The 25,676-nt window shown below is 39.6% G+C and overlaps 1 protein-coding gene across 1 annotated transcript in view; it reads right to left on the bottom strand.

Annotated features, from left to right (window-relative positions):
* Positions 1 to 13,747, bottom strand: part of Chic1 (cysteine rich hydrophobic domain 1) — a 39,287-nt gene extending 25,540 nt beyond the window's left edge. Inside the window, exons 1-2 of the mRNA XM_036175089.1 lie at positions 13,176 to 13,747; positions 4,665 to 4,719 (exon numbers count right to left, since the gene is read on the bottom strand). Of these exons, the coding sequence (XP_036030982.1) occupies positions 4,665 to 4,719; positions 13,176 to 13,483 (363 nt within the window). The 5' untranslated portion in view covers positions 13,484 to 13,747. The remainder of the gene's footprint in view (positions 1 to 4,664; positions 4,720 to 13,175) is intronic.
* Between the last annotated feature and the right edge of the window lie 11,929 nt (positions 13,748 to 25,676).

Raw genomic sequence — 25,676 nt, 5'->3', positions numbered from 1 at the left:
AGAAACACGTCACTCCTTTTGACTCTCTTGGAAAGAGAAAAGAAAACAGCATCATGAAGGTGGGGGAAAGGGCCATAATATTTTATAACAGGATGCAGGGGACTGAGGAGAAAATCGGAGCAAAGCCCAGCAGGACTGATGCGCCTCCCTCATTGTGAGGAACACAAGCATAGCAATCACTTGTCATATTGGGTCACAATAGAGGAGGGCAATTTTTATGGCTCACCATTCCCAACACTACACAGTGAGTACGCTCCCCATAATGCTTTTGACTTCCTTCAAGCTGAGGGCCGGAAGCTCTCACTTCTTTTTTAAAATGTATGTGACCCTTTCTGGTCACCAGAGTATCTGTGGGTATATACATACATACCTACATGATTTGTCCTATCATGTCAGAAGAACTTACCTTTAGTAAAATGGGGAAAACAATCCTTTCTGCACTTACAAAAATTGACACAAAAGAAGCAAAAAGTTAATATGGAGTTGTGGAACTTACAAAATGGCTTTTAGATTTTCCCAATTCGCTGCAATTTTGTTTCCTCGAGTCAGCTACTTGAAATACCTCACTCATGCCAAAAGACTGAGTTTTATAAAGGGCAATTCTTTTCTGTTAGGCATTACACTTATCCATTTTAAGACAGTTTACAAGGACTATGAAGTTGGGAATTAAGATCTTTTTATTTAGTTTTTCATATTTATATAAGGCCTTTCCCCAGTTATTAGAGAAATGGTTTAATAATCCACACTAATCTATATAAGTGAAACAGTACCTACTGGAGAAAAAAAATCTCATTAAGGAAATAAAACTTGTATTAATTCATTAACATGGAACTTTAAAAATCAGACCTCCAGGAACTAGGGCTTGAAGCTCAGTAGTAGAGTGCATGCTTAGTGTGAGCAAGGCCCTGGGCTTAATCCAGAGCAACGAAACAAACAAACAAACATGAGACTTTCAGAATTACTTCCCATGCTCTTCTCATTGTCAAACACACATTAAGAAAACATTGTGCTATCATTTCTGCATTACCCAAAGTATACTGATGTACACATGAGAACATCTGAACATATAGCCACACATCAGTATGGCGTGTACTATAAAAATAGTCACCTGAAAAGAGCAGATGTTTTAGCCAGGCAATGGTGACTCATGCTTGTTGTAATCATAACAATTAGAGAGCTGAAGCAGGAGGATTGCCACAAGTTTGAGATCAGCTTGGATTACATAATGAGTTCCAGGTAGCTTGAAATACATAACAAAACCCTGTTTCTAAAAAACAAAAAGATGCCAGGCAGTGGTGGCACACGCCTTTAATCCCAGCACTCAGAAGGCACAGGAAGGAGGATCTCTGTGAGTTTGAAGCCAGCCTGGTCTACAGAGTGAGTTCCAGGACAGCCAGGACTCTGTTACACAGAGAAACCCTGTCTCAAAAAAACAAAAACAAAAACAAAACAAACAAACAAACAAAAAGAAGACAGATTGGAAAAAAAAAGAAGAATGGATGTTTTCAAGTCCAGCTCCCATCCAGATTATCTAGGCTGTATGAATGGATACCAAAAGCAGCTTACTATCCTCCCACCCTTTTTTTTTTCCCCCCCCCGGTGTTTTCGAGACAGGGTTTCTCTGTGTAGCTTTGGAGCCTGTCCTGTATCTCACTCTCTAGACCACGCCGGCCTCGAACTCACAGAGATCCACCTGCCTCTGCCTCCCGAGTGCTGGGATTAAAGGAGTGCACCACCACCACCCGGCATGCAATTTATCATTCTTACAACTCCGATTTAAAAACATCTTAGTATCTTATGGGTCAATGGGATTTTTAGTTCCAGAAGTTTGGAAATGAATGAAGAGGTGTGAAAGATATTCCAAAGATTACTTCAGCACAAAACTGGCTAATTTTAAAGAATGCTTATGCCCGGGAGCTATATTTACTGACAGTTTTCTAGAAATTTCTAGGACCCTAATTTTTGTTTTGTTTTTCGAGACAGGGTTTCTCTGTGTAGCTTTGCACCTTTCCTGGATTTCACTGTGTAGACCAGGCTGGCCTCGAACTCACAGAGATCTGCCTGGCTCTGCCTCCCGAGTGCTGGGATTAAAGGTGTGCACCACCACCGCCCGGCCAGAAATTTTTAGGTCCCTAATTTTAAACATGTAAAAAAATTAAGCTAGTGTTAAAGCTGGATATAATTTCCCAGACAATACATGCAGTAGCATTAAGGGAAATGTAAAGAAATTTTCTATTGGGGATGTTTTGATTTACATTTTTCTTTAATTTTTAATATTAAAGCTACCATATTTTACCAATATGTTATTATTCAAGAGATATTTCCATGTTTAATTTTACACACTTGGAGAAAATGTTTATTATTGTTTATAAGACACATCAAAGTTTAAGCTGCTGCTACACTTGGTGAAGTATTCTGAATGATTAGGAGAGGGAGGTAGAGCATACTAGAGACCAAAGCTAAACATTTACACCGAAGAGATTTTTCTCTCTCCCCTCCCTCCCTCTCTCTTCTTCTTCCTCTTCTTCCTCCTCCTCCTCCTTCTTCTTCTTCTTCTTCTTTCTCTCTCTCTCTCTCTCTCTCTCTCTCTCTCTCTCTTTCATTTTGTGTGTGTGTGTGTGTGTGTGTGTGTGTGTGTGTGTGTGTGTGTGTATGCACTTGCCTGGGCAAGTGTAGATGCCAGAGATTGACTTCAGGTGTCTTTAAAGCTCTCTTGCTCTCTACCTTATTTTTGTGAGACAGGCTCTCCCAGTGAACCTGGAACTCAGCATTTCTGCTAAACTAATTGGCCAGAGAGTGTTCCCCAGGGTCTGTCTGTTTTTGCTATCCAATCACTGTACCTGACTTTATATGTGTGCTGGGGATCTGAACTCAGGTTCTCATGCTTGCAGAACAAGCACTTTTTGCCCACTGAGCCATCTCCCCAAACTAAAAGTTAGCATTTCTGTAAGAGAATTTTTCCCAATACAGTACTTTTAAAAAGGCAATATTTCAGCCAGGCAGTGGTAGCTCATGCCTTTAATCCCAGCACTAGGGAGGCAGAGGCAGGCAGGTCTCTGTGAATTCCAGGTCAGCCTGGGCTACAGAGTGAGTTCCAGGACAGGCACCAAAATGACACAGAGAAACCCTGTCTCAAAAACAACAAAAAAATTTTTTTAAAAAGGGCAATACTTCCTTTAGCCTACTGGGTATGGGTGGTTTAGGACTTCTGTTGGTCTTTTCTGTGTTGAACACACAGATTGCAAACCCAGTGCCACTTTGAGATCTTTGGCAGCAGTTAACGTTAACTCTACAGCTCACACAGGATAAAGCCTGTATGATAATGAGTATTCAGAGCTGGGTAATGCCTGAGGGGTGCTCACCAACCCAAGGCAGAGTGCCTGTAGGTGTCTCCATGACAGATAAGGTGACCTGCTGACATCCCACACAACCTAAGTCAGAAGTTCATTTTTCAGTAAAGGGTGGGGGGTCCTGTAGGGCCCTGGCCTCCATTTTGGGTAACTGTTGCCTTGCTTGCTGACCTTAACCTTGATATCCTCCCTATGCTAATTCCCTGCGAGATTCCACCCTCCTGAATGCTTAAGGGAAGTTCCTTGTCTGTGTATCCTGCATATTGGGCGTTAACAGCTTAAATGCAAGATTGTAAAACATCTGAAGCGAACTTCTGCCCTCCAGGGGTTCTCCCATTGTGCTCATTGTGCTGTAAGCCTGCATTTAAGGCCTCCTCCCTCCTTCAATAAATGGCATTCGGCATTCAAAAAAAAAGGGGGGGGCAATATTTCAAGTGTACAATATGCTGGTGGGTTTTTTGTTGTTGTTGATTTTTTTTTTTTGAGACAAGTTCTAACTATGTAACCCAGGCTAGCCTGGAACTCATGACCCTCTTGAATGCTAGTGCTGGGTTTGCAGATCTGTTTGCACAGCAGCTCAACATGACATTTTAATATACATATACATAGTGAAATAATTACTACAGTCAAGCAAGTTAACATACCTCCTTACATAGTTATTTATCATTTCTTTTAGAAAATCTGAAATTTGTTCATTTGGTGAATTTTCAGTATATGATACAATATTATTTATAATCATTATGCCCTACATTAATCCATACTTATAGGTTTGAGTCCTGGGAAGTCTGAATTTTGAACAAGAATGCTTGTCTAAACAATTGAATATAGAAAAACCTGCAAATAGAAAGGTAGTTATTTATTGCTGTGAGTCCAATTCTAGAAATGCAGTCTAAAAGGAAGAAAAACATCTAACCAAAAATGTGATGCTTTTTATTTGTAATAAATGATGCATGCCGCATAACACTTTAAAAATCATAGTGACTCAGTTACAAAGATAACTCTGGCAATGAAATATTGAAAATTATAGATCTAAATGAAAACAATTACAGCTACCTGTGCTAGGCAAAAAAGGCGACATTGGAAAAGCTGAGCAGGTAAATAAACAATGGCTGACATTAAGAAACACAGACAAAATAGCTGGCCAGAGGCTCGTAGTCATGGTAACACTGTTTAGTCACTGCGAACACAGCTTCCAAGTAGGGAGGCCTCCTGTTATTTGGCTTCATTACCAGTGAGTCAAAGCGTTTGTCATAACATTGAATAAGCCATAACACAGTGCATTAGAATTGGAAAATTCAGAGCAAACTCACTTACCTTCCCTGTCAGAACCGAGGGAAATTCCGTATCAAACTTGTTGCTTAATCCAAACCTTAAAACAAAGACAAAACAAAAAATCTATTCTGTTCAGCATATTTAACCCTTTCTCCCAATAGGTTATAAACCCATGCAGTTTTCTTTGATCTTCAGATTTAAAAACATGTCCAGAATATGCACAACTTTATGATGTATATACCAGTTGAAGCCAAGTAATGGATTTTTAAAACCTATACGTAAGTCCTAAAAATAACACTAAATTGAAAAGCTATGTTCGAAATAAAACTTGACACACTTAAAAAAATAATTTTTTTGACTATTTGTCCAAATTAGCAGTTAAAGAAATCTAAGGAAAGCAATTTAAAATTGTTGCTGTATTGGGTTCGTGTTTGTTTTTTGAGAAATGATCTGGAAAGCCTTGAGGGAGAGAAAAAATATGATCAGAATATATTTAAAGTTAAAAATTGTTTAAAGTAATAAAAAATAAAAGTAGAATTCTAACTATACCCATGAGACTAAATAAAAATAACCAGCAGTCATAATTTTAAGTTTTTACTGATATTTTAATTATGTGTGTGTGTGTGTGTGTGTGTGTGTGTGTGTGTGTGTGTGTGTTACTCTTGGAGGCCAGAAAAAGAGTATTGGATCCCCTGGAACTGATTGGAGTTATAGGTGGCTATGAGCTGCCATGTGGGTGCTAGGAATCAAACCCAGGTCCTCTGGAAGAGCAACTCAGGCTCTTAACTGCTGAGCCATCTCTCCAGCGCCCCCCATGTTATAATTTTTGACTAAAATGTTTCTCTGTTTAAATCCATTTTAGTAGATAATTGTTAGAAATGGATGATAGATATGTGAGAATGAATTATGCTATTCTTCATGCTTTTGCCTATGTGTACAATTTTTTTTTTTAAAAAGTATTCTTTTCCATTGGGCGGTGGTGGCACACACCTTTAACCAGCCCTCAGGAGGCAGAAGCAGGAGGATCTCTGTGAGTTCCTGGCCAGCATGGTCTACAGAGTGAGTTCCAGAATAGTCAAGACTACACAGAGAAATGCTGTCTCAAAAAACATTTAAAAAGTATTCTTTTCCCATTAATGTAGACTTTGGAACTATACCGTGATAACTTGTGACCAGTTACTCTTCAGACAATTAAAGGATCTTTTTAAATGCCTTTCATTTGCTGAACCATTTTGAGAAAAGAGATACTCAGCTCTAAAGTTTTCTCTTCCAGTATGTTCACTACAATATGTAATAAAGTCAAAAGGATTTTATAGGCCTTGCTTATCTACTTATTGAACTGAGTAGGGATAACTTAGGTTACTTTTTGAATATCAGACAATTCCATATTAGAATAACTAACATTTTTATGTCAGTGGATGATAGGTAAGCAAAAAGAAAAATAGATCAGTGTTGAGAACTCTATGAAACAAAAGCAGTAACAGGTAACACATACCAATAACTATGTACTTACCAGGCTAGACACTGTGCTAAGAAAGTACATTACTTCAAAGTCTTAAAGGCTGCCAAGAGAAGTATTGTCATTCCCATTTTTTGGACAGGGAAGCTGACATTCATGGTGGCACATGCCTTTAATCCTAGCATTAAAAAACATTTAAAAAAATCAGTTAATTAAATGATTTGCCTAAAGTCAAGTTCCTATCTAGTTAAGAAGTGTTAAGGACTAAAAATTAATAATAGTTACTGATTTTCTTTTTTAATGAGTAAAAACGAATCTTCTAAAATATAAAAAGTATATTAAAATGGCAAAGGAAGTATATTTTTACTTCTTAAAAATCTCCTTTATAAACAACATATAGACATCTCTCAGTGTCTGTGGGAGATCAGTTCTTAGCCCCACCTTGGACATCGAAATCTTTGGATACTTAAGTCCTTTATATTAATTTTTTATGCTTATTTGATTTCATTATGCATAGATTTTTCCTGCACATATGTATGTGTACCATGTGCATGCCTGGTGCCCTGGGAGGTCAGAAAAGGGCGTCAGATCTCCTGGAACTAGAGTTACTAAAGGTTATGAGTGTCCACATGAGTACTGGAGGCTAAATCTGGGTCCTCTGCAAGAGCAACAAGTGCTCTAAACTGCTGAGCCATCTCTGCAGCCCCAGTCTCCTTAGATTAAAATGGAGTAGTGTTTGCACATAAGCCATGTCCATCCTCTTGTACTCTTTAAATCATCCTAGTAGTAGTTAATACAACTACTATGCAAATGGTTGCTATACTATATTGTTTACAGAATAAGAGAATTTCTATGCATGTTCACTGTAGGTGGTATCTTTCTTCAGATATTTTTGAACTGCAAATGGTTGGTTTTATGCCAAACCTGTGAATATAAGGGGCCAACTGTTATCTATACCATAAAATATAAAGAAGCTGGCAGAGTGGCACATGCCTGTAATCCCAGGCAGGAGGATAGTGAGTTCAAGGCCAATCCATCTCAAAAATCAAACAACACAGCATAATGGAAAGCAAACCAGACTTACTACTCTCATAATTTTGGCTACCCTGTTCTTCAAAAAAACCTTAATTCTGAGGGTTTAGCTTAGTAGCTACAAATATATTGAAATGGCTGCTGCTGAATAAACACCTTATCTCTGTTTCATAAGCAAACTATGAAGTTAAGAACAAGTTGCTCAGTTAGGCCGTGGTGGTTCATACCTTTAATCCCAGCACTTGGGAGGCAGAGGCACGTGGATCTCTGAGACTTTGAGGCCAGCCTGGGCTATGGAGTGAGTTCCAGGACAGCCAGGGCTACACAGAGAAACCCTGTCTTGAAAAAAAAAGGAACCATGGCTCTACAGAGGTTACACAAATGCATCTATTCATTACTCCTCAGTGATAGGCATTAGACAAAGGGGCATTTGGGAACTACTTATAAGCCATTTTATTGACTTTATTAAATATAGTGTCTATTATGTGTTTGAAGTTGACCAAGCTGGTCGTAAATGATTGAATTTTTTTTAAGTGTTTTCAATGCCCCTACATTTTAATTTCTTGGAACAATTCTTTGGATTATAGGAAATGGAGGCAAAGAAGGATGGATCCTTTTCCTTGTTTTTCCCTGCCTCCCTAAACGCCTCGCTTTCCATGCTTGTAAAAATGACTATTTTTCAATCATTTAAAAACCTTGCATAAATGAAAGTTCATGTGCTCAGGTTAAGAATCAGTGCAGTCAAATTCTGCTAACAAGAACCACTATTTTGCTAGAAAACATTGTACTTTAATATAAGACTGATTCTGAAGCACATGTAGTGAACTCTACTGTACTAAGAAAAAGGGAAATAATGCCATATAATATAAACAGAGGTTTTTTTTTTATTCCACTTAGATCTTTCTTCTGGAAATAACCATGTCTTACTAGACTACATGATGGCTTAAAGCTTTTTTCAATACTGGGGAGTGAACCCAGAGCCTTGTTCATACTAGTCAAGCCCCTCTCTGAGCCCATTAATTCAGACTGTAATTTCTCAATGACAGCCAACAGAAAAGGTATGCCATTCTATCTGTAAATTTGTGTTGAAATGTATTGTTTATAAATTTAACCATCAGTTTTGATTCTATATCTAATAATCTCAGTGAGACTCCCTGAAAACTGGTAATTCAGCAATCATCTCAATTACCTTCAATATAGGTACTCTAGCAAGTGCAGACATCCACACATTTTAAGTAATAGGAGTGTGTTTATGTTCATAAACACAAGTGGGGGAAGTCTCATCAAATGTATTTGCTTTCTGGATTTCAATACACTGTGCCCTAATATTTATCCTAAAAAAGAAGAAAAGTATAACTCAACTATACAGCATTTTTGAAATACTTTATATTTGCAAGTGACATTCATTGTTTTGTTTCTACAGTTTTAAACCTACGGGAGTTAATTTAGTAATACTTTTTTTTTTTTTTTTTTTTGAGACAAGGTCTCACTATGAAGACCAGGCTGGCCTCTAATTCACATGGATCCACCTGCCTTTGTCTCTTAATGCTGGGATTAAAGGTGTGCACCATTTACACCTGGCTTTACTCTGTTTCTTATGATATTATAATTAATTTAAAGTTAAAATTCATATTTTGTTAAATTAACTAGAAGGCCAAAATTATTAAGATGATACAAGTAAACTGAAGCACTCTTACACACAGGAGCTAGCTTAACAAAGCTTTATAGAGAAACGGTGATGCCATCAGTTGGAGAGTGGTGATACCTCACCACTAGGATTATGGTATTTTTATATATATATATATATATATATATATATATATATATATATATATATATATATTTTTTTTTTTTTTTTTTTTTTTTTTTTTTTCAGAATAAAGTCCTCTTCATAGCATGATTGAACAAATTCACATTTGTTGAGGGCCTGTAATATAGTTTGCACAACAATGGACATAGACTATCACTAAAATGAACCAATATTCATTGAACTTACTTAAACAAGTATTATGGTAGGCACTGAAGATTCATAGGGAATGAGAGATTGTTCTTGCTGTTGTAGTTACAATGTAGCAAGGGCAAAGAAGACTTATAGGAAATGGTGACATTTGGAAAGCTAGGGTGAAGGGAGGTATGTACTGGCATTTAAGATGGAAGCACTAGCTTGAACAGACATAAGATTAGAAATAGCATGCTGTGATGAGTAACAGGAGGTACACTCAACTGAGATGGACAATAGAGAATGATGAGGCATGTTTGAGGGTTAAGTAGCCCAGGAAGAGCCTGAGCAGTGTCTGGCATACACACACACACACACACACACACACACACACACACACACACACACATACACACACACCCCGGAAACTCTGGATAACTGAGACCACAAGAAGCAGGAAGAAACCATTTAAGATGTGTAGATGTGTAGATAGTAAGAGTAGAGGGCTAAGCATAAAATTCTGGAGATCAGTGGCATTTAAGAAGCAAGACAGGAAGAAGTCTGCTAATGAAAAATATATGCCAGGCAAGCACTCTGTTACAAAACTGTACTCTCAGTCTCTGATCATGGTGATCTCAACTGAGGCCAGATTCTTCACAGTTAAGGTGGCAGAATCCAGATCAGAGGAGGTATATATGGTACATGAATGTACTTTGAAGGAATTTGGAGAAGGAAGAGAGATGAAATAGCAGCTAAAGGGGGTTTGGCTATCAGAAGGCTTGGGGGTTGATTTACAGGGCAATTTAGACTGTAGATTCTAGAGAGAGTCAAAGTGAGGCACCATCGGAGTCTGGGGCTGCCTTATGGTACAAGACCTTGCTTGGGCAGAGGCTAGAAGGGTATGGGAGGCAGAAGAGAAGAAATGAGTTCTGAGGAAGGAGAGGGACTCCTTGAACTCTGATGTTGGGTGCACTAAGCAACAGGATAGTGCCACGGTTAAATGGAACTGGAAGAAAATGAGTTTGGCACAAACGTGCACAATGAAGTGAGGAGAGGCAGCAGACTGTGGCACTAATTCAAGAAGGATAGCAACTCAAACAAGAGTGCTGCCAGACAGAAATAGAGAAAATGAAAAATCTAAGCCAATTTCCAAATGTATGATGACATAATGCTGAGAAATCTGGACATAGGGCAATTCAAGGAGAAGAGTCAAAACGGCTCAAAGATTTCAAATACTACTCTGGGTGAGTAGAATGTTGGGGTCACCACCAGAAATATAACCTATTGGGGGGAAATACTCAGTTTAAGATAGACTGAGGGGTTGGGGATTTAGCTCAGTGGTAGAGCGCTCAAGCAAGCTCAAGGCCCTGGGTTCGATCCTCAGCTCAAAAAAAAAAAAAAAAAAAAGATAAGACTGAGTTAGAATCAGGTTAAATTTATCTATTGCCTTGAATACTCATAGTGAAAACCTATAAAATATTCCCCCTTAAAAAAAATCCAGTGGATGGTGACAACTCTCAAATTTTAAACTTTGAATAGGAGCAAAATCTCCTAAAGATGAAGACTGAACAGATAATACAGGGTACAAGAGAGTAAGAAATAGTTCACTCAGCTGGGCGGTGGTGGTGCATGCCTTTAATCCCAGCACTCGGGAGGCAGAGGCAGGCGGATCTCTGTGAGTTTGAGCCCAGCCTGGTCTACAGAGTGAGTTCCAAGTCAGCCAGAGCTGTTACACAGAGAAACCCTGTCTCAAAAAACTAAAACTAAACAAAACAAAACAAGAAAAAAAAAAGAAAGAAAGAAAGAAAAAAGGAAGGAAGGAAGAAGAAAGAAATAGTTCACTCACGTAGGTATAGGGTCAGGGTGCAGCCCAATAAAATGTAGTTTAGAGCAATCTACACATGCCTACACATCAGAAAAAAATGAAACAAAATTTGATATTTTAGATGTGTCAGATTAAGACTATTCTTACAGATTTTACTTCACTTGACATATTATAGTTCATGTCTCAGATCCCAACAAAAATTTTTCTTAAAGACAGGGTCTCACTCTGTAGCCCAGGTTGGCCTGGAACTCATTATGTAACCCAGGTTGGCCTTGAAGTTATGGAACTCTTCTAGTCTTAGTATCCCAGATGATGAAATCACAGGCATAAAGCACCACGCCTGGCTTCTAGCAGACCTTTTAAACAGTTAGTCTTTTTCTTAAAATATTAGCTTTTTAGCATCAAATGTTCTTCCTAAATAAAAAAAAATGTATACAACAAAACTAGACAATTTTTCAAACTATATTCATGTCTAGTGATTTAAGTACTGGCTTCTGCTTTTCAGACTTTTCTCCAGTAAATACCAAGATACTACCAGTACTATCCCTTTACTCATAATTCCAGACTTTTTAAACTGTGTGTGTGTTGGGGGTGTTGGCAGGGAATTATACTACCAGAGGCTAGGCACAGCAAATCTCAGTGCTTTGTTTTAAATGAAGAAATGAAATTGGTGAGTAGAATGAAGCTACAAGGGAGCTTTAGAGAACTTAAATTATGCTTCCTTGCTATGTACTCATTGTTTGAATTTTAGAAAATAATGGGGGGAGTTGGATCATAAAATTATGGGTCGGAATATAAAACACCATTTCTCTGTTTGGTCATGTAAAATAACCTGCAAATAAAAAGACCCCTGGATGCCAGAATCATAATTAGTTTGAATAATGGTGCAGTAAGTTGTCACCTGAAGAGTGCAGGCTATCTGCAAAAACCCTGGACTCAGAAAAACTGTCTGAAAACGATCTAATCAAAAATCAGGCCTAAAAGTCTCCCCAAAGCCTCCCACCACAATTGAAAAAGTATGTGGTAATACAGTCATTCAATGATTCAAAAGTGTATTACAGTCAAAATAGTTACCATGTTAAAAATTAAAAGGTAATGATTGAGGAGTTGATACATACTGTATGATTTCATGCAACCACTCAATTGAGTTGAAGGGACTAGGTGAGCCATGATCAAAATTAAAGATAGTGAGACATGATGAAAAGGAGCAAATCTATTTTGAAAACGCAGTAAAAGATTCCATAGTTAAGAGCATGAACACAACACCATATTCAAAATTTTAAGTATTTACAATCCAAGCAAATAAAAACGGGGAAGCACTCTTCAAAGCCCAGAGATCATTTTTTTCTTCATTTGCTGTACAACCAAGATGATATGAAGCCCTTGCACACTTTATTTTCTCAAATATAATACCGAATTTAAATTTAAAAGAAGCCACCCTGGATGAGTTTTAGAGAAATCACCCTCAATTCATCAAGGGCCATTTTCCCTATATATTTAATATTTGTATATTTAGTGTTTGGGCATACAAAATCCCCTGTAGGCATCTTCATTTATTTCGAAGCCAAAGGGCTTAGAAACAACGTACTCCAAACCCTTCATTTTGGAGATGGAGAACCCAAGGCCGGGAAGTAAGATTCAACTGACCAAGGTCATAGGGAAACTGAGATAAGCAGCCAAGATCTCACCCTCTGCCCATTGCTCTTTCTACTTTGCATAGATTCCTATCAACACAAACCTCTAATGATGTGATATCAAAGGAACGTCAGAGTAGTGCGTTCAACAGAGAAAGGATGACGATATTCATTCATATAAGCATTGGATAGGAAGAATGGATAGATAAATAAGTGGGTGGACGAATATTTATATTATTCACAAAATGCACCACATTTTTGTTTTGAAGAATCCAAGCCCAGATCTTGTCACATGTCACAGCAGTCTCGGTTTTCCACTAGCCATCAATCTTGGCAGCAGAGAAGCCTAGTACATCCTGCAGTTTTGAGACTATTCACTTGCCAGCACACGTAGAAGCGGATCACCCATACTCCAGTGCCTCTCTAGCTGTTCACCCCGCAACTCCATGTTCTACACTCACTCTTTTCTCAAGGGTCGATGCATCATTCTCCCCATTTCTTTGACATAACACCTATTCAATCTGCGGTTTCTCTATTTAGACCAGGTGTCCTTTGCTAACTGTATGTCTTAGCCCTTTCCCACTCCGCAGGCCCTTCGATGCCCTTTCCCATTCCTCTGTCGCCAAATCTCAGCCTCTGCAAGACCCCAGCCCCAATCGCTTACACAGTGATGTGGCCAGCGCCGCGCACCAACACAGGGTCTGGGGCATATCTCCGCAGATGCTCCTCGCTCACTACTCGTGGCGGGGGCGGCACCTCCTCCTCCTCCTCTTCTTCCTCCTCTTCCTCCTCCTCCTCTTCCTCCTCCTCCTCATCTTCCTCCTCATCTTCCTCATCCTCATCAGGCCCAGATACCGACGACGACGACGACGACGACGACGGCGACGACGACGACGTTGCTGCTTCTTCTTCTTCCTCCTCCAGTTCCGAGATGGTGTCGAACTCCGCCATGTTGGGCAGCAGGATGCTCATCACGTGACCTCACGATCGCCGCCACTCTCCGGGAGAAGAGTTTGAACCTGCGGAGCTGCTGGGAGAGGAGGGGGAATGGACTGAAGAGAAAGAGGAGGGGGTAGGGAAAGCACTTGAGGAGACGCGCCTGCGTATTGGGCAGACAGAGCGGGGGTTGGAGGCGGGGGCATGAGGGACCAGGGAGTAAATTCGGTGTACGCTTGCGCGGCTCCAAGGGGAGGGGGCCGGTAGAGGTGAACTCCAGGGAATTCTCGAGGTCCGGTCTGCCGGTGCTGATCTTCGTACTGCGCTTCGGACGTCAGCCTTGTACGCAGGGGACGTACGTTCTCGTTTTAGTGCCTGTTAATTAATGCGGGATATATTTACCTCTTATGCAGGCAGTCGAGGGAAATCAAATTCTATAAAAGAGAGTTTAGGACTTTGCCCAAAATATCTCAAGGTACACATATGTCATTCCCTTACGCAGAGATTGTTCAATTCTGAGAGAAGGGTAAACATTTTTATTAACATTTTACAAAAGAGGAAACTTTCTATTAATTTCTCCTGCTGAATGGTACTTGGGGACTTGTTAAGTGTCACAGACTGTGCTAAGTGCTCTGTGTGCGTATCTCATTTAATCTCCCCACAACCCTATGATGGGTGTACCATGTTGATTCAAATATCACACAAGGGAAATCTAGATACAAAGAGAGCAAGTAATTTGTCCAAGGTCATGGAGCTAGTAAATGATGGATGAGCTTTTAAATCTGGATTCTCCTCCTACTCCCAAAGCCCTGTACTCTTAGCCAAACAGCTACAGTGCCTAAAGTTGCTTGGAAAGGCTGGGTGGAGTGGTGCATTTTGGTTGGTTCTTATTGAATAAGAATATGCAGGTTTGCAATTGGGGGTTTGAAGCCAGGTGTAGTGGCTCATGCCTTTAAACTTAGCGCCTGGGAAGCAGAGGCAGGAGAATCTTTGAGTAAGGCTAGCCTGGTCTACAGAGCTAGTTCCAGGACAGCTAGGGTTACACAGGGAAACCCTGTCTTGAAAAAGAAAGAAAGAAAAAAGAAGGGAAGGAAGGAAGGAAGGAAAGAAGGAAGGGAGGAAGGAAGGAAGGAAGGAAGGAAGGAAGGAAGGAAAAAAAAGAAATTGTGGTTTTGAGGAGTAAAGCTGGAGATTGTGTAGAGGGCATACCAGTTTAGAAACATATTAATTAACATCACCTAATCTATAGACTCCAAGCTATATTCTTCTAAATACCACGTCTCAGTTAACTCAAACAATCTAGTGAGGTAGGTACTTTTATATGTCTTTTACAGATGAAGAGTTGATGGGCTGGAGAGATGGCTCAGCAGTTAAGAGCACTGGCTGCTCTTCCAGAGGACCTGAGTTCAATTCTCAGCATCCACATCTCACAACTGTCTGTAACTCCAGTTCTGGGGATATGACACCCTCACACAGATATACATGTGGGCGAAACACAAAAGCACGTAAAATAAAAATAAAGAAATCATTTTAAAAAGATGAAAAATTTCAATGAAAAATTTCAATAATCCATTCAGGTCTGTAGTGACATTTCCCCCTATTCCCCCCCCCCCATTTCAAACATTCTACTTCATCTTCTCTACACCACTGAAATACAGAGACCACATATTTTAAGTGTCTAGGTAATGTACCAAACTGGTTCATCCCTGGCAGCAGCACAGAATTTGTGCTAGTAAGACTGTAGAGTAGTGCAGCGACTCGGTAATAGAATGAATATTGTGGTCCAGGTACTCTATATTAATACCTGCTCCCTATGCCTTCTGCTGCACTGGAGCTTTCATTCTGATTAGATGGTGTGACTGGGATAATGGACAGAGCCTGGAATTTAGAATGAGCCTTACATCAGCAGCAGAGTGCTACTAAGCAAAGTATTTAGGAACGTGAGGAAGAGAGAAACCTTTACTATAAGAGAGATTGTTTAAATATCAAGGAATTGATGTTCTTAATATTAATTTTTTTCATTATATTCAATAGCTTGGCTATTCTGGAATTGGAAAGTAAGTTGTAACATTATCTATAAAGAACAAACGTAGCCTTTTGTTGTATATAGAACTGTACTTTAGCCAGAGATTAGGATAAAAGATAGAATCTTAAAATATTTCATAATAATCATTGGTTTTCCCAGTGCTATTAAGCATATTATATCAACAATGAGAGTGAATGACCTTAGACCTAGGATCAACTTCAATATTCTGTGCCCATTCTAAGAAGCAAGACAAAAATCACAGAGGAGATTAAATATTTCCCAAACATCCTATCCACAAAGAGTCCAGTAAATCAATATCTAGAGGGATAATACTGTTCTGCTGATTACTGCTCCTGTGGTAGCTTCTCCTTTCCATCGTGCAAAATTAGTCTAGGAAAGAATAGTAGACAGAAAGGGAAAGGAGTAAGGGTGGGCTTTCTGATACATGCAATAAGACATTGGAACTATTGTAAACTAGGCACTAGTGACTAGGGGAGATGGGAAGAAGAAGAAGGGAGAGAGTGCTGGGGAATTATACTGTAAATTGCAAAGTGGAGAGTCCAGAGATGTAGTTTAGTTGGTATAGGGCTTGCCTATCATGCAGGAAAACCCTAGTTCTAATCTCCAGCACAGCGTAAACAGGGAATGGGGTGGTGGTGGTGGTGGTGGTGCATATTTGTAATCCCCAAAGTCGGGAGGTGGAGGCAGGGGGATCAGAAGTTCAAGTTCATCCTTGGCTACACAGTAGGTATGAGGTCAGCCTTGGACACTATCTCAAACAAAATAAAACAAAACAAGCTAAATAAATTGGAAAGAGGCAGATGATGTTTAGTCAGAAGTCAAAAGGACAAAGTAGTTTGGAGGAGTGCTGCACTTGGCCAAGTATGCAAGTCCAATCTGATCAGCTCGTCTGCTTTCCTGCACACACACAGTGCTGAAAAAGCACGTGTGATTGCAAAGGTCATCAGTTCTGCCAGGAGGATTTAGATTGGCAAAGCTGAGAAAAACAGGTTTTGTGTATCCACTGTCAGTGAACGCATGAAGCGTGATGGCTTTTAGATGATAAGTTAGCTTTCAGGATAGTGAATTAAGGGGTGGATAGAGAGGAAAGCAGGTGGTATAAGGTTTTGTTTACCTAATGTGCTAAGGAGGTCATGAGGGCAAATTTGTCATGTAATAGATAGAGGCCTGAGGCACAAAGTCACAGGTTTAATGGTCTGAGAGGGTTTCACAGTTTTAAAAGATAGCTTTGTTTATTTGTTAGAGTATGCAATTCAGTGATGTTAGTCAATTTGCAGAATTGTGCAGTCATCACCACAGACTAACGAGTACCTACCCCCATTCTCATTCTCAATCCTGTGCAACTCTCCATCTGTGTTGTGAGTTAGTATTTCTTTAGCAGGGCTTTTCAGATATATTGTATTATAAAATATGTTGTCTCTGATACCTTTTGCTTAGTGTGTCTTTGAGGTTCATCATATTGTGTCATTTATTAGGACTTCATTACTTTTTTTTTTTTTTTTTTGAGCTGGGGATCGACCCAGGGCCTTGCGCTTGCTAAGCAAGCGCTCTACCACTGAGCTAAATCCCCAACCCGACTTTATTACTTTTAATGGATAAATAATATTTCATTGTTGTGGTATATTACATTTTGCTTATTCATTCACTTGGTGATGACATTTGGATTCATTTCATCTTTTGTATATTGTGAAACTGCTATTATGGACATTCTTATGTCTCTGAAATGTTTTAATTTTCTTTTCTTTCTTTCTTTCTTTCCCTCCCTCCCTCCCTCCCCTACTCCCTCCTGCCTTCCTTCCTTTCTTCCTTCCTTCCTTCCTTCCTTCCTTCCTTCCTCTCTCTCTCTCTCTCTCTCTCTCTCTTTCTTTTTTTTCTTTTCTTTTTTTTTTTTGACAAGGTTTCTCTGTGTAACAGCCCTGGCTGTCCTGGAATTCACTTTGTAGACTAGGTTGACCTTGAACTCACAGAGATACACCTGCCTCTGACTTCCTGGTGCTGAGATTAAAGGAGTATGCCACCATCACCTGGTTTAATTTTCTTTCTTTCTTTCTTTCTTTCTTTTTTTTTTTTTTTTTTTTTTGGTTTTTTGAGACAGGGTTTCTCTGTGTAGCTTCGTGCCTTTACTGGATCTTGCTCTGTAGACCAGGCTGGCCTCGAACTCACAGAGATCCACCTGCCTCTGCCTCCCAGGTGTTGGGATTAAAGGTGTGCGCCACCACCGCCTGGCATAATTTTTTTCTTGAATAGATATGTTTAAGTGGAATTCTGGGCCATATACTTAAGATTGTTGAACTTTGGAGCTGGAGAGATGGCTCAGAGGTTAATAGCACATTCAGTTCTGACTTTGGTTCCCAACCCCCATTATTTGGGCAGTGCACAGCTGGTAAACCCAGCTCCCACAGGTCAGATGCCTTTAGTCTCTGTGGGCACCTGCAGACATGTGCACACACAGAGTTAATGATAATTTTTTTTTTACAAAGATTACATTGAACTTAATAAAATTGTTGAAGTGTTTTTCCAGCGTGGCTCTATCAGTTGACATTCTCATGAGTTATTATCTGTCTTTTTCATCATAGCTTCTCTGTCTTTTAAATGATTTATTTACAACAGCTCAGCTGCCAGCACCATTTATAACTATGAAAGAGGCATTTCTTCCTATTTTTGCTTACTGTTCCTTTTTTGTCTCTGATATTCCAAGATACTTGACATTTTTGTTGTCTTTCCTATGTAGTCTTTGCTCCATGTTCTCGATTTTGGTCTTTTTTTTTTTTTCTTTTACCATGCTGGGGATGGAACCCGGGACCTCACACACACTGGGAGAAGTGCTCCAACTGTGCGCCTCCTTCCCCAGCTCCTGTACTCATTCTTCGAGGCCACTGGCAGTAACTTAGCTGACTCTTCTTTTCACTGGGTGTATAAATTTGGACTGACGGTTGTTTCAGCATTTGAAAAAGGTTATGCCACTTGTTTCATGTGCCCACATGTTTTTTAGAGAAAGAACAATCTCTTGGTTTTGAGTTGTCAAAGATATTTTATTTGCTGGATGCTTTATTTTTATTTTTTGTTTTTTTGAGACAGGGTTTCTCTGTGTAGTTTTGGTGCCTGTCCTGGAACTCACTCTGTAGCCCAGGCTGGCCCTGAACTCACAAAGATCCGCCTAGCTCTGCCTCCCGAGTGCTGGGATTAAAGGCGTGCACCACCACCTCCCGGCTTGCTGGATGCTTTAAATATCTTTCTTTGTTGTTAATACCGAAAATTTAATTAGTATGTAGTTTGGATTTATTTGTCCTTCTATTTTGAGTCTCCTCCCCCTCTTCCTCCTCCTCCTCTTCTTTTTTTGAGACAAGGTCTTACTATGTACTCTTGGCTGACTTAGAACTGACTATGTAGACCAGGCTGGCCTGAAACTCACAGAGATCCACGTGCTTCTGCCTCCCGAAGGTGTGTAGTATCAGTTTAATGAGTTGTTTTCAAGTGAAATGTGAGTGTCCTCATGTTAGCTCATGAGAGCCTGGATACCCTTTCAGAAAGCTCTTTTGACTGATGTCTGCTGGCTCTGCTCCCTTGATTTGATTGACACTCAGACTTCAGTACTTAGTACTGCTGAATGAGGTGAGAAATTGGGCTTCTCGTGTCATTTGCACCAGTCCTGAAGATAGAAGTGCCGTGCAGTTGATGAGTGAAAATGAGGAGTCCTGATGGTCTCTTTGGCCTTTCCCCGCCATTATTTGCCGCTTCAGAAGTATGGGAGTCAAGCCTTGCTGTGTAGATGGAGGCGAAACTGGAGTTCTTCTCTGTGGTGTTTACAGTTACTATACAGGTAACTGACCATCTAAAGGTTTTCCCGGTCAGCTATGCTGCTCCTTTTCTAGTCCTTTGGCTAGAAAGAACTGAGTTGGGGGTAAATTTATATCTGTCCCAACTAGTATGACTATAGTTCTGGCTTTTTCATCCCCAAATCTGGGATAGATGAGGCAATAAGAAATCCCAGTGAGGAAGGGGGGATTCTATTCCCCAGTGGCGTAGTCCCTGGTATATTTTCCTTGCTTAAGTAAGCCCCACTCATGTTCATGCAAGCAGCACCAATTAAATGGAGTGGGACACACACACACACACACACACACACACACACACACACACACACACAGAGACACACAGAAAGAGATATGAGATATGAAAGTAGAAGGGAGGTTTGTTAGGAAGAACAAGGGGTTCAGTGGTAACAACAGAGAGCAATGGGGTGAATATGATCAGTGTGATTTGATCTTACTATATAACCCTGACTAGCCTGGAACTCACTATGTAAACCAGTCTCTCCTTGAATTCACAGAGATCCACCTGCCTCTACCTCCCAAGTGCTGGGATTAAAGCCATGCACAACCCATGCCTGGCCAAAAATTATGTTTTCTTTTTAATTCCCTAAAATAGAAGTCTGTGACTGATTTTTTTTGAAATATAATATACATTTTATTTTAAAGCATACCATTTAATATTCTTTGGTATATTAACAAATGTTTCCAAGACATTATTATCACTCCATTAATGACCATTCCCAGTTCACCTCTCTTTCCAGCCACTAGTAATCTAAACTGTGTTCCAGTGGATTTGTGTAATCTGGACATTTCATAGAAACAGAGTGACACAACATGCAGTATTTATGTTGGGCTTGTTTGTTTTGTGTGATACATTTTTTTCAAGATACATAAGTTTGCTTGTACTTTGTTCTTTGAATGGCTGAATAAAATTATGTTTATGATAAGTCATATTTTGTTTGCATCCATCAATTGGTTATTAGGTTGCTTTTCCTTTTGCCTATTATGAATAGGAATAGGAACAATACAAGTACTAGGAATAATGCTGCTTTTAGTATTCCTTACAAGCACTTATGAACACACATTCCCAAGTTTCTTAGGGGTTACCCAGAGGAATGCATTTGCCAAGTGTCATGGAAAACCTACCTTTTACTCTTTAAGAAGCAACCAGTCTTTTCCCATCTCATATCAACAGTTGCTGTTGTCTGTCTTACTCATACATTACAGTCATTCTGTGTCTAGTCCTTGTTATATGTATGTATACAGTGGCACTTCATCCTTCTTTTGATTTTTCATTTTCCTGTTGAATAACAACATGAGAGATCTTTCCTACTTTTAAAAATTGTACTTATTTGTTGATTTGTGTGTGTGTGCATACCACAGTGTGCTTGTGGAGATTAGAGAATGACTTACAGGAGTTGATCTCTCCTTCCTGGGGGTCAAATTTAGATAATCAGGTTTGGCAGCAAGCACCTTTACCCACTGAGCCAATCTTGCCTGCCCCCCATTTTTGTGTGTGTGTGTGTGTGTGTGTGTGTGTGTAGACAAGGTCTCGCTATGTATATTGGCTGACCTGAACTCACTGTGTAGACTAGGCTGGTTTCAAACTCACAGAGATCTGCCTGTTTTGGAGTTGGTTAATCCCAGTAACATCGGTCTGGCTGGCTCCTGGCAGTAGAGACAGAGACTTGGCCCAAACTGCTGTGGTGGCAGTTGATCAGTTCACTGATGGTGGCTGAAAGTACAAGGGTCAAAGTTTTCTGTCAATGTGTTTTCTGTTGGCTTCAGTTTCAGTGATTTCTTAAAATTTCATTTTCAGTGATTTCTTTCTGCTGCTGGCTTTAGGTTTAATTTCCTTACCCCTTCCAGGTTTTTATGGTGGATCTTTAATTTGTTCCCTTCAAATCTTTCTTTTGTTATATAGACATTTAATCCTATAATTATGTCTCCAGGATTTAGCTACAGCACATAACTGATGTGCTGTACTTTTATTTTCAATTAGTTAAAACATTTTAATTTCTCTTGAGACTTCTGGGACCCATGGGTTATTTAAAAGTATGCTATAGAGTTTCTAAATACTTCCAAATTACCGACTCTCTGTTTATGATTTAGATTATGTTTTTGGAGTATGAACATAGAGTTCACATAATTTGTGTTGTTTTCTCAAATTTTATTAAGATCTATTTTATAACCCACATATGACACATCTTGGTAAGTATTCTCTTTGTGCTTTCCATGCACTTGTGGTCCATAAATGTTAATTTTATTATGTTGATTAAGACTTCTATCTAGCCAGCGGCGGTGGCTCATGCCTTTAATCCCAGCACTCAGGAGGCAGAGTCAGGTGGATCTCTGTGAGTTCAAGGCCAGCCTGGGCTACAGAGTGAGTTCCAGGAAAGGTGCAAAGCTACCCAGAGAAACCCTGTCTTGAAAAACTGGATTGAGAAAGAGAGAGAGAGAGAGAGAGAGAGAGAGAGAGAGAGAGAGAGAAAGAGAGAGAGAGAGAGAGAGATCGAGATCTACTTTAGATTTTGCTGACTTTGTGCCTACTCTATCAGTTATAGATAGGAAATGTGTTCTCTCTAGACTACACAACTGGCTTTGTTTTCTTTTCATTTCTAGCAGTTTTTGCTCATGTACTTGCATGCTGTCTTTTTAGGTGCCTATGTCTTTAGCATTATTATATCTTCTTTGGAGAATTGATTCCTTTTATTTTTATTTTTTGTAGTCCTGAGGATGAAACCCAGGGTCTTATTCATGCTAGTCAAGTGCTCTGTTACTGGTCCACACCTCCTGCTCTAGTTTGCTTTCTATTGCTGTGATGAGACACTGACCAAAACCAACTTGGGGAGGACAGGGCTTATTTCACTTATAGGCAACAGTTTATCATCAACAGAAGCCATGACAGGAACCTGAAGGCAGGAACTTAAACAGAGACCATGGAAGAATGCTGCTTGGTGGCCAGCATCTTCTGGTTTGATCACCTATCTTTCTTATATAGCTCACCTGCCCAAGGTTGATACTTCCCAAAGTGGGCTGAGCCCTCGTATACAAATTAGCAATTAAGGAAATGCTTCATGTGGCCAGTGGGATAGCTCAGTGGGGGAAGGGTCTTTGCTGCCAAGTCTGAGTACCTGGGTTTGGTCCCTGTGTCCCACATGGTGGAAAGAATTGAATCCCTCTGATCTCCACAGGCAGACACACACACACACACACACACACACACACACACACACACACACAATGTAGTAATAATAAAAGAAGAAAATGCCTCGTGAATGGCTACAGGCCAATCTGATATGGGCAATTCTTCAGCTGAGGTTCCCTCTCCCAGGTAATTCTAGATTTGTGTCAAGTTGACAGCTGAAGCTAATTCCGACACCTCCCAACCACTTGGGAAGCTGAGCCAGAAAGACTTACACGAATTTGTGGTCAGCTAGAGATGTGTGGCAGTAGCCTGTGTCAAAAGCATCAAATTATATATTTATGTGCATATATATATATGTATATATAAAAGAATAATAAAGAAAAAGAGGCCATGAATTTGAGAGGAAGACATATGAGAAGAGTTGGAAGGAGGAGGGAAATGATATAATTGTAGTTTAATTTTTAAAAATTGCAAAAAAACTAAATAAAAAAGCCATATATATTTTGAGGCAAAAACCTCTAAAAAAAAAAGGGAATATTTATATAGTTGTATACAAATAACCTTTGTCAATGTTTCAATTTATTGCATTTAACCTTTCTTTTTCTCTCCTCCTCCCTTTGTTTGTTTTTTTTTTTTAAATATATTTAAAATTATGTGTATGCCTGCATGTCTGTGTGTGGGCATGCACACATGAATGAGTATAGGTGCATGGGGAAGTCAGAAGACAAAGTTAGACCCCCTAGAACTGGGGCATAGGCAGTTGTGTGCCACTCAACATGGGTGCTGGGAACCGAACTCAGGTCTTCTGCAAGAGTAGTATGCACTCTTAACCACTGAACCACCTTTCCAGCCACAATTGATATAATCTTACTTGAACTTACTCTAAGGTTTCGTACTGTTTTCTCATTTATAGTTTATTTTGCTGTTGTTAGCTTTTTAGTTATTGCTTTGGGGCTTATGATATCCATTTAAAACAACTGAACTTTGCTTTCATGGAGCACTAAGTTGCTTCACATATAGTGAAAATTTAACAGAATATACTCATTTTCCATAGTAAACAGTACTGTTATTATTTCCAGCAGTTATATTTTAGGCAAATCAACAATAAGAAAAATAAATAAATAAATCTAGGTATGGTGGTACATGCCAGTCATCCAAGCACCAAGGAGGCTAAGGCAGAAAGACTGATTTTGAGGACTGTCTGAGCTACATAATGAGATCTCATCTCAAACTGGACGAATGAACAAAATAGGCATCACCTTTAATCCCAGCACTGGAGAGGCAGCAGAGGCAGGCAGGTGTCTGTCAGTTCAAGGCCAGCCTGGTCTATGTAGCAAGTTCCGGGCCAATCAGGAACAGTGTAGCGATAACGCCCACACTACCACCACCGGTTCACCACGCCCGAGTGAGGGGCTGTGGACGAAAAACAGACAAGAGAAGCGGGTCATTCGTGTCAGCAGGATGCCGAATGCTGTTTATTGAAAGAGGGAGGAAACCCTAAATACAGACTCCCAGCACAATGGAAGAACCCCAGAGGGCAGAAGTTAGCTACTGATGTTACTTTACTTACATCTAAACTGTTAACGCCCAAATGCTGGACACACAAACAAGGAACTTCCCTTAAGCATTCAGGAGGGTGGAGACCGGCAGGGAATCAGCACAGGGAGTAAGTACATCAAGGTCAAGGTCGGCAAGCAAGGCGGCAGTTACCCAAATTGGGAGTTCCAGGGCCCTACAACCTTGTCTAAAAAAAAAAAAAAAAAAAAAAAAAAAAAAGCAAAAATGTGATGTATTTCATCCTTTTTTTTATCCCCGCCTGCACTGAATTTTCCTGATCCACGTGATAAACTTCCATTCTTATCTCACAGGACAGAACTAATGTTTAGTTGTGGGTTACCTCAGAATTTCTTTATTCCTATTTTTTGAGAAGATCTTTTTTTTTTTTTTTTTTTTTTTTAGACATAGGATTCCAGGTTTGTAGACTTTCCTATTAACCATTTGAAAAAGTAGCTCTGTGGTCTTCTCACAGGGTTTGTGACGAGAAATCTACTGTTGTGTGTGCCGTTTGCTCTTCAGATTTTTTTTTTAAATGCAAGAAGAGTTTTCTTCTTTTCTTCTTTTTTTTTTTTTAAAGACTTACTTATTATATATGCAGTGTTCCGCGGCATGCCAGAAGAGGGCAGCAGATCTCATTACAGATGGTTATGAGCCACCATGTCCTTGCTGGGAATTGAACTCAGGACTTCTGGAAGAGCAGTCAGTGCTCTTAACCACTGAGCCATCTCTCCAGCCCAATCTTAAGATTCTTTTAAGGGCTTTTTTTCAGTGACATAGCTTTAGATGGAGTTTTTCTTCAGTTTTTGTCCAGCTTGGTGTTTGAGGCCGTGTAACTTTTCATATAAATATTAGAATAAGCTTGCCTATATATACAAAAACACAGGAAGAGTTTTGATAGGCATTTGTTAAACGGTAAGTCAATAAAGGGAAATCTGTCTTCATTTATTATGTTTAATCTTTTAACCCACCAATTCACTTGTATTTAGGCCCTTGATTTTTTTCCTTAGCAGTTTTCAATTTTCTACATGTAAGTTCTATACACCACACACTTCTGTGTTAAGTTTATATCTAATGCTTTATTTTGTCCTGTGCACTTGTGATATTTTACTTCAAACTTATGTTTCCATGTGTTCATTGTACATAGAAGCATGACTTTTATTTTTGTGATTACCTTCTGTCTTAGGATATTGCTGGCCCCATTTATTAGTTACAAGAGTTTTCAGTAGACTACTTGGGAGTTTCTACATCACCAATTATGCTATTTAGAAATGGAGATACTATTACTTTTTCTTTTCATGTAAGTTTGCCTTAAATCCTCTTATACCTGACTAGAACTTCATTTTTTGTTTTGTTTTGTTTTGTTTTTGTTTTTCAGAGACAGGGTTTCTCTGTGTAGCTTTGAGCCTTTCCTGGATCTCACTCGTTAGTCCAGGCTGGCCTCGAACTCACAGAGATCCGCCTGGCTCTGCCTCGCAGTGCTGGGATTAAAGGCGTGCGCCGCCGCCGCCTGGCGTCTGACTGGAACTTGTAGTAATCTATTTGTAAGAGTCTTAAGAGAACTTACTGCTCCTGCAGAAGACCTGGGTTCAGTTCCCAGCACCTCATGGGGATCTGATGCCTTCTTCTGACCTCTGCATGTGGTTCACATACATACACTCAGCCACA

This window comes from Onychomys torridus, chromosome X, assembly GCF_903995425.1.
Source record: "Onychomys torridus chromosome X, mOncTor1.1, whole genome shotgun sequence".
Lineage (NCBI taxonomy): Eukaryota > Metazoa > Chordata > Mammalia > Rodentia > Cricetidae > Onychomys > Onychomys torridus.
The sequence above is the reverse complement of the archived record's forward strand: the minus strand, read 5'-3'. Positions and strand labels throughout refer to the sequence as shown.